Source organism: Scardinius erythrophthalmus (genome assembly GCF_964197995.2).
Source record: "Scardinius erythrophthalmus genome assembly, chromosome: 16".
NCBI classification, from domain to species: Eukaryota; Metazoa; Chordata; class Actinopteri; order Cypriniformes; family Leuciscidae; genus Scardinius; species Scardinius erythrophthalmus.
Window position 1 is genome coordinate 8,008,040 of NC_138236.1, and position 12,181 is coordinate 8,020,220.

Consider the following 12,181-nt stretch of genomic DNA (forward strand, 5'->3'; position numbering starts at 1 on the left):
GCAGATGGTTAACAGCAGATTTAATACTGATGGACTCTCGGCGGTGAATCACCTGATTCACCACAGTTTAAACATTTCATACAGTTGATCAAAACAAAACGGACACCAAAGTGGCAGAAGCAGGTCTCAAAAACAGATCTGATTTTTACAAAAATAATCATTGCTGTGTATATACACACGTATCAAAGACACAAAACAGTAACGTTGATGGAAATCTGCTGTTATCTCAAATCTCTCACTGTTTTGGGAACTCGAAGGACTTTGTAAATGTTGTTGTGAAAGATGGTGGAGAAGTGAGGACGAGAATCCCTCGACATGAGAGTGCAAAGTGGCACTTTTCCTGCATTTTGGCTGTCCTCCACATCCCAGATCTCAGGCATGCTGCAGCCGGGTCTGGAGATTAAGAAGAAACACGTGTGAGATACAAGAAATTATGGAAGCTTGATTATACCATTAAAAAAAAAAAAAGGTAAATTTAATTCTCCTCACAAATGTGAGTTTATAAAATTTTGACAGAGAAACAAGTTGCGACTTCCGACTTAGTTTTTCAGAGTTGCGACTTCCGACTTCGTTTTTCAGAGTTGCGACTTCGTTTTTTTCCGATTTGCAACTTCCGACTTTGTTTTTCGGAGTTGCGATTTCCGACTTCGTTTTTCGGAGTTGCGACTTCCGACTTCGTTTTTTTCAGAGGACTACTTTTCACAGTTGCGACTTCCAACTTTGTTTTTTCAGAGTTGCGACTTCCGACGTTGTTTTTTCAGAGTTCATCACAATTATTTATTTATTTTTATTCCCTGTTGGAAATATACGGAGCCCCACACATGACATGCGGACAAAAATGTATAATTACTTTCCACAACTTAATTGGTTCTCTTGTTTTAGTAAATTGTAGCCACTTTGCATTAATTTGTTCCCTCATTTTGATTAAATTAAAACAAGGGAACAAATTACACTGGTCCATAGTACCATTTGTCCAAAACATGACACAAGCTTATATTAAGGGCTTCAAAATAACTGGTAAGATATAGTTGCCAAGTTTAAAGCAGCTTGCCCTGTCAGATGCTCTGAATACGGTTGCTGACTGACAGATAAATACTTACGCTGTTTAATGCGTTTGAGATGTAGTGCTTTCCTCAGTACTTAATTTACATTTCACAGGTATATTCTCCATCTGTAAATGTTAGAGAGTCAAACAAACATGTCCATTTCACTGTCAGGAGAGGACGAGCCTTCTGCAAGTGACTCTCCGCTAAAATTCAAGCTTCCGTGAGTGAGCGCCAAACAGACGGAGCACAATAGAATAGTAGCGCAAGAATTCTGACTAAAACATACATATTGCTAAAATATTTGTTGTTGGAAACAATAAATGTGCCATGTGTGGAATTTTAAGCCTTCAAGTATATTTTTATGAAAATGACCATTATAATGGGGTAATCAAATGCAGGCTAATATAATTAGTTTGCCTATAATTAGTTAATTTTTAGTTTAGCCTTTAGTCAATTTAAAAACAAAAGCATTATTTTTGTTTTTAGATTGTAATGTTACAATGTAATGTGATTTTACCACCTTTTTGCACATAATATATTGCATAGCCTACATTACATTCACTAGATTTGTTTCCATATCCTTCAATATCAACATTGTTTGTAGGATATCATTGGGAAGGATGTGAAATTTTTTTTTTTTAAATAAATACAGATTTTCTTTATCCAAATAGAAAAGTTTAGAAAGTACCGAGATATATATCGTATATCGCCATTTAACAAAAAAATACAGAGATATGATTTTTTTGGCCATATCGCCCAGCCCTACGATATATATGTATCTTCTTTCCCACATGTATGGGGCTCCGTAGAAACAAGCTTCCATAAGAAATGATCAAACTCAGTGGTAGTAATTGAAAGTATTACTTGGAGCGTCTGGTGCACCATGAGTCCTCTAAGATGAAATAGTCCACCTGCAGCTTTAATAAGTTTCGCTTTACTTCCTCAGCTGGCTTTCGGCTGTACATGGAGTACACCATCTTTGTTCTTTCTCTGAATAATGACAAGATGAAATCAAACACTTTACACAGAACAATCTCATGAGAATATAATAATTGGACAAGTACTTAAATAGAGAGACAGAATGTCTACCTCAATCCTGCATCTTCATAGTGTGGGTGATTCACTATGGCTCTGCCTGTGGACAGTTTCACACTTGCCATGGTGGGCATAGCACCAGCAAACACAGCATCTACAGGAATATTGCATGGATGCAGGAGTCAGAAATTGTTCATTAAATGAGTGGTTTCATTTTGCACAGCTAAAAGTGAATCCAAGAGACAAGAGTTTCTCACTAGGGCTTGTGTTGTCCTTGATCCACTCCAGGAGCTCTTCTTGAGGGAAGTTACTGAATTCTCCTATGATTCCCCATTGATTCTGCAGGTTGGCGAATCCTTGAACTGCCATGATGGATAATATTCCCACGACTGTCATCTGAAGTTTAAACTTCTCTCCTACCCAGCCAAACAGCTGCAGATGAAGAGCCAAAGAAACCATAACATTAGTGAGTCCAACAGCATCTTAGATTTGAAAGCTTTTGCCCAAATCAGCTTTGTTGCATTCGGAATATTTTGGAGTGCATTGGTGAAGAAAAGAAAGTTTCTAATAGAGCGGGAATGGTCGGGTCACCTGTCTGGAGCAGATTAAACAGGACATGATGCACATGTGAGGAGTGAGGAAGAGCTTCAGTCTCATGATGAGCACAGCCAGCACTGCAAACGCCACCAGCTGCAGACTGTGGTACACCAGCTAGAAAAACAATGGACACAACCATGACAAGAGAAATACAGCCTCTGGATATCAACTAGTACTCCATGAGTCACTATATATTATTGCACATATTTTTTGTATATCATTTTGGTAAAAGCTCTCTTACCACTCCTTTCGCCAACACCTGGGCCCTACAAGAGAGAGAGAACAAAATATTGCAAAGTCCAATGTAAAACAAAAACATTTGAAATAAATTATTATTTTTTTTTTTAAGGTGAGGTGACAGTAAAGACTACTCATCAAATAATCCTAATAAACTGTATCAAAATTTTCACAAAAATATGAAGCAGCACAACTTTTTAACATTATTTATAAAAATAAATGTTTGCTGAACATCAAATCAGTCTATTATGTAATGATGCTGAAAATTCAGCTTTGTCATAACAGAAATAAATTATATCTTAAAATAGAAAACAGTTGCTGTAAACTGCAATATTTCACAATATTACTGTTTTGTTTTTATCAGATTAATACAGCATTGGTGAGCATAAATAACTTTTTTTCAAAACATTTGTACCCAAAACATTTACATGTTTAAATTATTAATATTCAGGATCTCTGTGTGGAGCTCACCGGCTGTTGTCCGTGACTCCGTGTGCATACAAAGATCTCACTTACAATTAATTGCAAAAGGAATGTTTGGAAATGTAAACTGCTATTTCCTATTGACACACTATAGATATATATATATATATATATATATATATATATATATATATATATATATATATATATATATATATATATATATATATATATATATATATATATATATATATATATATATATATATATATATATATATATATATACAGAATAATATAATTTCTTTCCCCCTTTTCTATCACATTCAGTGTTCCCCATTTTTTCTGTTCACCATTTATGTCCAAAACAATCATGCCAATAAAGTACAGTAGAATGCATAGAATACTAGAATAGAATACAAAACATAGAATACTTACTGCTCTGTTTCATCATCCTCTGACTTTTCTGCCTTCTCATTTTTGAGAAAAATGACAATATCCTGCACAGTCTGTCCTCAGGAAGCAAAATGAGGAAGCATATGCAGGGAGTATTAGTACGTAAATAACTTGGTTCCCCTCTATAAAAGGCTAAACTCTAAACCAGGGGTCGGCAACCTTTTTATCATAAAGTGCCATTTTTAAGTTTCCGAGTTCATCACTGTGCCACAACACACATAGCCTACATACATACATACATACATTATATATATATATATACATACACACACACAGACACACACACACACACACACACACACACACACACACACACACTCATATAAATACACAAACATTGTACATTTTCATAATGGCTTAAACAGAAATAGTACAGAAATTTAAATATTTCTCTTGAAATTTGTTTTAGATTTAGATAGACAATTTAATAGTAGGCTATTTATAACTCCTAACTAGAGATGCAGCGATTATAAATTTCTAGGTCGATTCCGATTTCCGATTTTTCATTGAGTTTGACCTGCCAATACCGATTTTAGCCGATTCCGACTTCATTTTTTCTAACCACTTTACAGCTCACACAAATATTTATTTTCTATATATATTTTTTACCCAAATCCTTTTACCCAAACTGAATAATAAAACAAGTTTAAATGGGTAAATTTTATATAAATATTTTTGAGTCTTCATTTTCTTTTCTGACATAACCTAATCCAGTTCTTGTTAAAACACACTAGACATGCACATTATGTGCATTTTGGGCACTTTTGTTTGAAATCATATTTATTTTGTCCATCAAAAGTGTGCTTTCACTTTAATTGAGCGTGAGCAACGCAGACAAAATAGACTCGCCGGCAAAACCCGCGCTTCACTGCTCACGCGACGCTCCTGTTGGGCGCTCACGCGCTGCTCCTGCTCCCGGTGTGAATGCACTCATTTATTAACATGCACGCCGAAAAAAATATGCGTGAAACGGACGTAATTCACGAGGTTTCCTACATGTGCGTTCCGTGTGCACGTGTGATGCTGATGTTACGCGATGTTAATCATGGGAGGGGAGCCCGAGTGCATTTGAACGGCATAAAATACATACACTTCTCTCGCATTTGCTTGTGTGCCAGCGATTAACCCTCCGCGTGCCAGTGTTGGCACGCGTGCCATAGGTTGCTGACCCCTGCTCTAAACTAACTGATAAACTCTGAAAACTGACGGAAAACCGTAAACTTAGAGGAATATTGGGGCAAACAGATAAAAGCAGGGCACACATAACAAAACTTAGGAGAGGGAAACCATCCATTGTCTAAGAAAAAACAACTCACCCTTCCAGCAATAAAACCCACTATCAGCATGTTAACTGGAAGCAGCATGGTTTTGATGTACCGGATGAGAGTCTGAAAACACAGGAAATGATCTTGTGAAAAAGCTTTAAGGGGGAACCACTGACTGATCACAAGAAAATAGATCGTCCTGATCACGTCACCCACCTCTGCTTCAATGAAGTCAAACTCAGCTGCACACGTGTACATCATCGTGTCAAAGTCTTTGTAGCTTGTGAACTTGGATTTGATAAGACTGCTGATGTGGGCCTATTTAATAAAAAGGTGGAAAAAAAGGAAAAAAGTAAAAAGCCCTGAGAACTGTTTAAAGAACCCCTCAGGCTAAAGCTAACTGATGTTCACACAAGAGAAAACAGCATATGGTTCACAGCACTGCTCTCATTTGACTCACATCATCTGATGCCCCAAAGATCACAGAGAGCATGAATTTCAGGATGACAGTGGAGACCACCCATGCAAGACACTGCATGACCTAACAAAAACACCACAATTGTTTTTGGTTAGTCCATTTTTTTGTTAGTCAGGCACATTTTTATTGATGCATCAGCATACACTGGATGTGCTCTTACCCATGTGAAGATTCCAGGTTTGAACGTACCAATCAAACGGTCCCTCAGTGCAATAACCCCCTGAAACGAAAGAAGACCAACCAGTAAAGCTGATGTTTCTTTCATAAACTGTAAAAAAAATATGGACGTAGTGTCCGTGGCGTCACCCCTAGGTTTCTGAAGAGCATTTTTGAAGTCTAAAGTGGGCCAAAATGAGCTATATAGACCACTTTTTGCACCAGGCTGTAAACATGGGGGGGTTGCCGCTTGGTTTCTTCACAGTATGTTTGTCTTGGCGTTTGAGAAAAAACCTCAATAGTTCTTGAGGAAGCTCAAACGTGCTGCGTAACACGAGAATGAACGTCGCTGGTTCTTGAGGAAGCTCAAACATGCAGTGACACGAGAATGAACGTCGCTGGTTCTTGAGGAAGCTCAAACATGCAGTGTAACACGAGAATGAACCTCATTGGTTCTCGTACATCAAGTGAACATGCTTGAGCTTCTGTTTACCACAACTGATGCGTGAGCTGATGAATGTTTATAAGTGAATAAAAGCCTAAATTCAATCTGCTCATCATATTAAGCGATTGTGTCTCTTCAGAAAGAGGCTAAACCACTCAATTTATATGGATTAGTTTTACAATCTCTTTATGAACTTTTTGAAGCATCAAAGTGGTAGTAGTGTAGCTGTCAATGGAGGGACAGAAATCGCTCAGATTTCATTAAAAAGATCTTTATTTGTGTTCCGAATATGAACGAAAGTCTTGCGGGTTTGGAACGACATGAATTATTACATGAGGGTGGGTAAATGACAATTTTCATTTTTGGCTGAAACTAACCCTTTAATCATGGATATTTATTGAGTCAGGCTATGGCACTATTTGCCTAGCATGTTCTCTGGAAGACAACATACATATCAGCAATCATTTCACAATCATATCAGCTGCTGGTGTCCTTAGAAACCATCTATCCAGAGCAAGTAGCAAATGGATGTGAATACAGTAATGAGACCTCCCACTGTCCAACTCACCCAGATAGAAACCAATGAAGAGGCGTAGAAGGACGTCAGCAGCATCGAGTTCCCGAACATTAGCAGAAAACAGACGGCCAAGGAGATCTGTGAGGAGCAGTCAGTTCATCAGTGAATCCAAAAGACAGCATGAGCAATATTGTGGCTCCATTAATTAAGTCTAGATTACTTTACATTACCATGTGTGTCACTAAGATGGACTGCATTTTCGTCGGACTCAGATATCCCAGGATATATGAAGCAAAAAGGGATGCAACCTGTGAAACACACAAACATTCTTGTCATAGCATCCTTTGCTATCTTGCTGCAAAACAATTTTCTCATAAAGGTTTAAATTTAAAATGCGATATACCTGAGGCATGCAATCATGTTAGACTTACCTACAGTCAGTTTTCTTCAGACAAAAATATGATTACAAATTAGTCTGACTCTGGAGGTGAACTGTATACATTTCTTTTAGGAAACATACACTCCCGTTCAAAAAGTTGTGATGAGGAAGGTATTTCTTTTGAAAGAAAGAAATTTATACTTTTATTCAGCAAGAATGCATTAAATTGATCAAATGTAAAAACATTTATAATGTTGCTAAAAAGCTTTGCCATCAGAGGAACAAATGACATTTTAAAATATTTAAATAGAAAACAGTTCACAATATTGGTGTTTTTACTATGTTTGATCAACCTAAAAACAGAAAAAAATCATACCAACCCCAAACAAACCTTTGAAAGGTAGTGCATGTCTATTATTTCAGGAACACTTTTATCTAGTGTAAAAGTCAGATATAATTGTGTTCAATTTCAGCGGGACATTCAAGGATGAAAGGTTGCAGAAACTAAATGTTACATTTGGCTGCTTGCCTGTACTCCCTTCAAATATCAACATTTAGACACTAAGCATTTAGTTTGGCATGCTTACGATCTAGTCATTTCTTCAATCACTTACCTGGGTAAGTAAGACAAATTGAGCAAACTGCCAGGGCAGCATGAAGAAAACATTGGAGATTCCCAGAGCCATCATGGTATGCTTGCTTGGGTTCCTTGTCCTTCCAAAAATCGAAAAATCTCCAATAAGAATAGATCTTAATTGTTTAGAATAATTCAAATCTGTCCTTATAATGATAAATAAAGTACATATCAACACAAACGCAGCATTAAATTACATGGGAGTTAAGTAAAAGTAGATGGGTTAGAGGAAAAACACACTAAGATTGCTTAAATGTCTTAGGTGACTAAATAAAATCTAAAAGATCTTAAGCCATCTCAAAGTACAAATATAAAGAGTGAACGTGAGCATGACAGATTTAATATGAAGTAGGAATACATAGGAATAAAGCAAGTTACCGGAGGATGCATGTGAGCAGAAGCATCTGCAGAACCAGGAAGGGGTAAGAGAAGCTCTCTCTCAGAGGTGGCGTCCACATGACCCGAGTGCTCTGGGATTCAAGGGTTCAACACAGAGATGAAAGCTCTAAATACTAGGAGACTGTAGTGAGATAAAACACTATCCACACATGCTTAAGAAAACATCAGCTTTACCTCTCCATGGTTAAAGAAGAAACACAGAACTGTAACAGTGCCACCCAGTCGACTGCCACTATAACAGCCAAAATAGAAAGTGCATGTTTTGATTTAGTTTTTGAAACAACACAGTTAGGATCAACCATTTGGAATCAAAACTGAACTTCTTAAAGATCCACTTTCTTCTGAATCAATCGAAAGGACTCTCCTCTGACTGAGGTGTTTAATGGGCCATCTAGGCTCTATTACCTTAGATATGTTCCATAAATAAAGAACAGACTCATCATCGCCCCATTTAACAGGAACACAAAGGTGACATAGAAGTATGCAGGGTCTCCCAGACCTGTGGAAAAGCCACTCAAGTAAGTAAAATATCTGCAAAATGAACAACACAGTCCGTCACACATTCAATAAAATGGCACCTTCTGCCTTCACTTTTTCTCACACATCCAAAAACACTTTAAAAATAAACATCTTTGTGATGAGTGTGTTAGCAAGTGAAAAATTAGCAAGTGCAAAAATAGGCTTAAGACATTTCTAAAGCGTGCATTTTAATTGTAACTACAAACAAGGAAACTTTTCAAGGACAGTAAGACAAATTAGAAGGTGATTGTAATAATAAATAAAGTTATCCCATTTCATAGTGTTATTTACAATGTACTCTACTTAAAAAGCTCAAATATTTAACAACAAGTAGATGTTTAGGTCAAACAAGGCTTCTCAAATACCTTCACAACTCTCCACTGGATCAAGACCCTCCCCTCTGTTGATGGTCCAACACATCTTGGTAGGGAACCCAAAGAAATCCATTGTGCTGGAGAATGCTCTGTACCAGCTGGCCAAGACCACCTGCAGTACAAGAGAAAGTTCATTTCAAAGCTCAAGCAAAAAATGTGGCATGAAGACATTTCATCGACATTCAGAAGATGGCAATCATCTTACCTCAGGGTACAAGTTGAACCTCTTTAGAGTGTTTATCACCAGAGGGTATTCAGTAAGCCGGTCATTCATGATCATGTAAAGACCATCCATGAAGGAAGTAGCCTCAATGATGGTCTTGAAATATGAGTAATACAGTCCCTATAAAGGTGAAAAGTGTAACGTATACACACACACTGAGGTTGAACAATGAAACTGAAACACTGGCCAATATAGCGTTGTGGGTTTCATGCCTATATATGCGAAGCCTGGTGGCCAACCTTTTCTGATATCACACATTGGTCCATGTCTCTATGGCTGAACAGTGACCGGGACAGCAAGTCTTTGTGGTGTATCGAGAGCCATGGTTTCCAGGGTAATGTCAGCATACCTCCATGAAGGACGAACTACATCCAACAGGAGTAACTACTGTTGACGCAAGAGGGAGCTGACTGAAAGGGATGTCCAGGTACTAACCCAGATTGTATCCAAAAAACATAAAACCACAGCTGCCCAGCTCACTGCAGAATTAAACGCACAAATCGACTCTCCTGTTTCTACGAAAATGGTTTGTCTGGAGCTCCAACAGAGTCAATTTTCATGGTTGGGCTGCTATAACCAAACCTCAGATCACTCATGCCAATGCCAAATGTCAGGTTCAATGGTGTCAACAGTGCAAATCTTGGGCTATGGACAATGTGAAACATGTATTGTTCTCTGATGAGTCCACCTTCACTGTATTTCCCACATCCATGGGAGTAATGGTGTGGAGAAGCCCTAAATAGGCTTAACACCCGGACTGTTGCTGCCAGGATTGAAGCACAGCAGTGGATCAGTGTGTGATGCTTTGGGCTGCAATATCGTAGCATTCTCAACTGAGCTTAACAGGCGCGTCACTGCCAAGGACAACTGAACCATTCTAAAGGACCGTGTGCACCTAACAGTTCAAATATTGTACCCTGAAGTGTACATCAGCATGATAATGGACCAATACACAAAGCAAGACTTGTGAAAGAATGGTTTGATGAACATGATAGTGAAGTTTTAATGTCACAGTCACCAGATCTAAATATATTTGAGCTACTTTGGGGTATTTTGGAGGAGGAATGGCTCACTGTACAGGATTTGTATCTGTAATTTCCAAGATGAATTGATGCTGTAACCCAAGCCCATACTGATAAATTATTGTGGTCTGCCAGGTGTTTCAGATTCATTGTCAAACCAGTGTATATAAAACATATATACATGAACACACACATATGTGAATTCAAGAAAGAAGTAATAACCATCTCCGTTCGAAAAGCCATCTCCTTTTCCAAGGACGACATGTGTGAAAAGTGTCTGTCATTTTCAAATAGACGTGAGAGATGATACCTGAGATATACAGGACAATTTATTTAGTCTTCAGAGGGAAATTATTATCAGTTTTAAAAGTCTAAAGCTACTTACCAGTGTAAAAATCCCGCAATAACAGCTGTGGAGAGAAATATATCAGGTTAGGCGACTTTGCCCAGGTCAGACAGACCGCTACGTGGCCACATTCATTGGAGGACTCTTATCTTGACCAACCAAACTCTAGTCTAGTAGATGACGTGTAGAAATTGCCTAGTTTAATACAGATTCATTATTTGAATCAATTAACATTTTGTGTTAAAACACTGGGTGGTTGTCATGAAAAAAATCTTAGGAATTGTCAGTAACGTTACATGTGTGGTCATCATTGGCTAATAACTGAAGTGAAATAAAATTTGATTGGTTGCCAAGTACAGTTAACATGTGAGCATTCACAAATAACCCAGATTTTAAACTGGTAATTTAGTGTAGTTTAAGAATAAAAGCTCTATACAACTTTGTTGTTTACCAGCCGAGCTGCTTGAGCCCGAGAACATGCTAGATGCTAAATAACCGTTAGCTACCTAGCGGCTAAGAAACAAAGCCTTACCGAGAACCAGCACAGTTATTCCTCTTGCAAAAGCAGATGGGCTCAACCCCAGTTTGTTTCTAATGAACCCAGCAAAAAGTCCGTTTTTAGTCTGGTAAGCCGAGCCTTTACCATCTTTCCCACGCCTGCTTTTCCCCGAGACGGACTGACTCCTGTCCTTCTCGCTGCTCTGGTCCTTGACATTTGGTTTTCTCGTTTTAGCTACCATGTTTTCATATTTCTGTCCGTAATAGAGGAACAACAGGAGCGTAGATACGCGATACAATCAGTTGTTTCACTCTTCCAAACGCCTCACAATTGTGTGTCTGCACAGTTTGAGAGCTCTGGGACTTCAGTGATCTGTTGAATGAAGCGGGCATCGCCCCCGTCTGGACGCAGCGCTCATCTGTCAGCGTCACTTACCATGGCAACGCGATTAAAGACCTGTAGGTAGCCATGATGATGGTAAAGAAGCTCGGCAAACAGCGTCAAACCAATCGGTAACCATCACGAAGATGCATTTAAATAAAATGCATATATACTGGTAGATAACATAGCCTTTAAATTACATGTAGCCTAGGCGGGGCGCGGTTTTCATTCTTGTGCGAGTCCTCATCAATCATAAAATTTAAAAGGCAGACTTTTTTTTTCGTGTATTAAGACCCCATTTGTAGGCTACTGTGTATAAATATGTGTAAAATAGTATTTGGAAAATATTTAGTTTCTATTACATTCAGGGCCGGTTCTAGACATTAGGAGGCCCTAGGCAAAATTCATGTTGGAGGCCCCCCACCCCCAATAAAAAAACACTTGAAACAAAAATGATTCCTAACCTTTTTATTTATACAACATTTAATTTTAAAAGCAGTATATTTTTACTTACACAGTACATAAGTTTGGACACATTACTATTTTTAATGTTTTTGAAAGAAGTCTCTTATGCTCATCAAGCCTGGATTTATTTGATCAAAAATACAGAAAAATAATATAGTGAAAATAGTTAAAATTTAAAATAATGGTTTTCTATTTTACTATACTTTATATTTCTGTGATGCAAAGCTGAATTTAGTGCCACGTGATCATTCTGATTTATTATGTTAGAAATGGTGCTTAATATTTA

The 12,181-nt window shown here is 37.8% G+C and overlaps 1 protein-coding gene across 1 annotated transcript; it reads right to left on the bottom strand.

Moving 5' to 3' along the window:
- On the bottom strand, positions 1-11,469 carry dpy19l1l (dpy-19-like 1, like (H. sapiens)). Its single transcript, XM_081387991.1, has 22 exons — positions 11,083-11,469; positions 10,590-10,614; positions 10,427-10,514; positions 9,165-9,302; positions 8,951-9,071; positions 8,472-8,565; positions 8,241-8,298; positions 8,046-8,137; positions 7,648-7,747; positions 6,885-6,962; positions 6,706-6,792; positions 5,697-5,756; positions 5,519-5,599; positions 5,275-5,376; positions 5,110-5,181; positions 3,776-3,846; positions 2,920-2,944; positions 2,673-2,792; positions 2,339-2,513; positions 2,136-2,235; positions 1,911-2,036; positions 1-393 (listed from the first exon to the last, which is right to left on the bottom strand). Exons 1-22 carry the CDS (start codon positions 11,288-11,290, stop codon positions 222-224), a joined length of 2,193 nt encoding a protein of 730 aa, XP_081244117.1. The 5' UTR covers positions 11,291-11,469; the 3' UTR covers positions 1-221.
- Between the last annotated feature and the right edge of the window lie 712 nt (positions 11,470-12,181).

What these genes read in the sequence shown, in the direction of transcription:
- dpy19l1l (XM_081387991.1), bottom strand. Translation starts at nt 11,290, where the DNA reads ATGGTAGCTAAAACGAGAAAACCAAATGTCAAGGACCAGAGCAGCGAG. An exon ending in ATTGCGGGATTTTTACACTG is followed by an intron (nt 10,515 to 10,589) that starts GTAAGTAGCTTT and finishes TGTATATCTCAG; the next exon opens with GTATCATCTCTCACGTCTAT. An exon ending in ATTTATGGAACATATCTAAG is followed by an intron (nt 8,299 to 8,471) that starts GTAATAGAGCCT and finishes TGGCTGTTATAG; the next exon opens with TGGCAGTCGACTGGGTGGCA.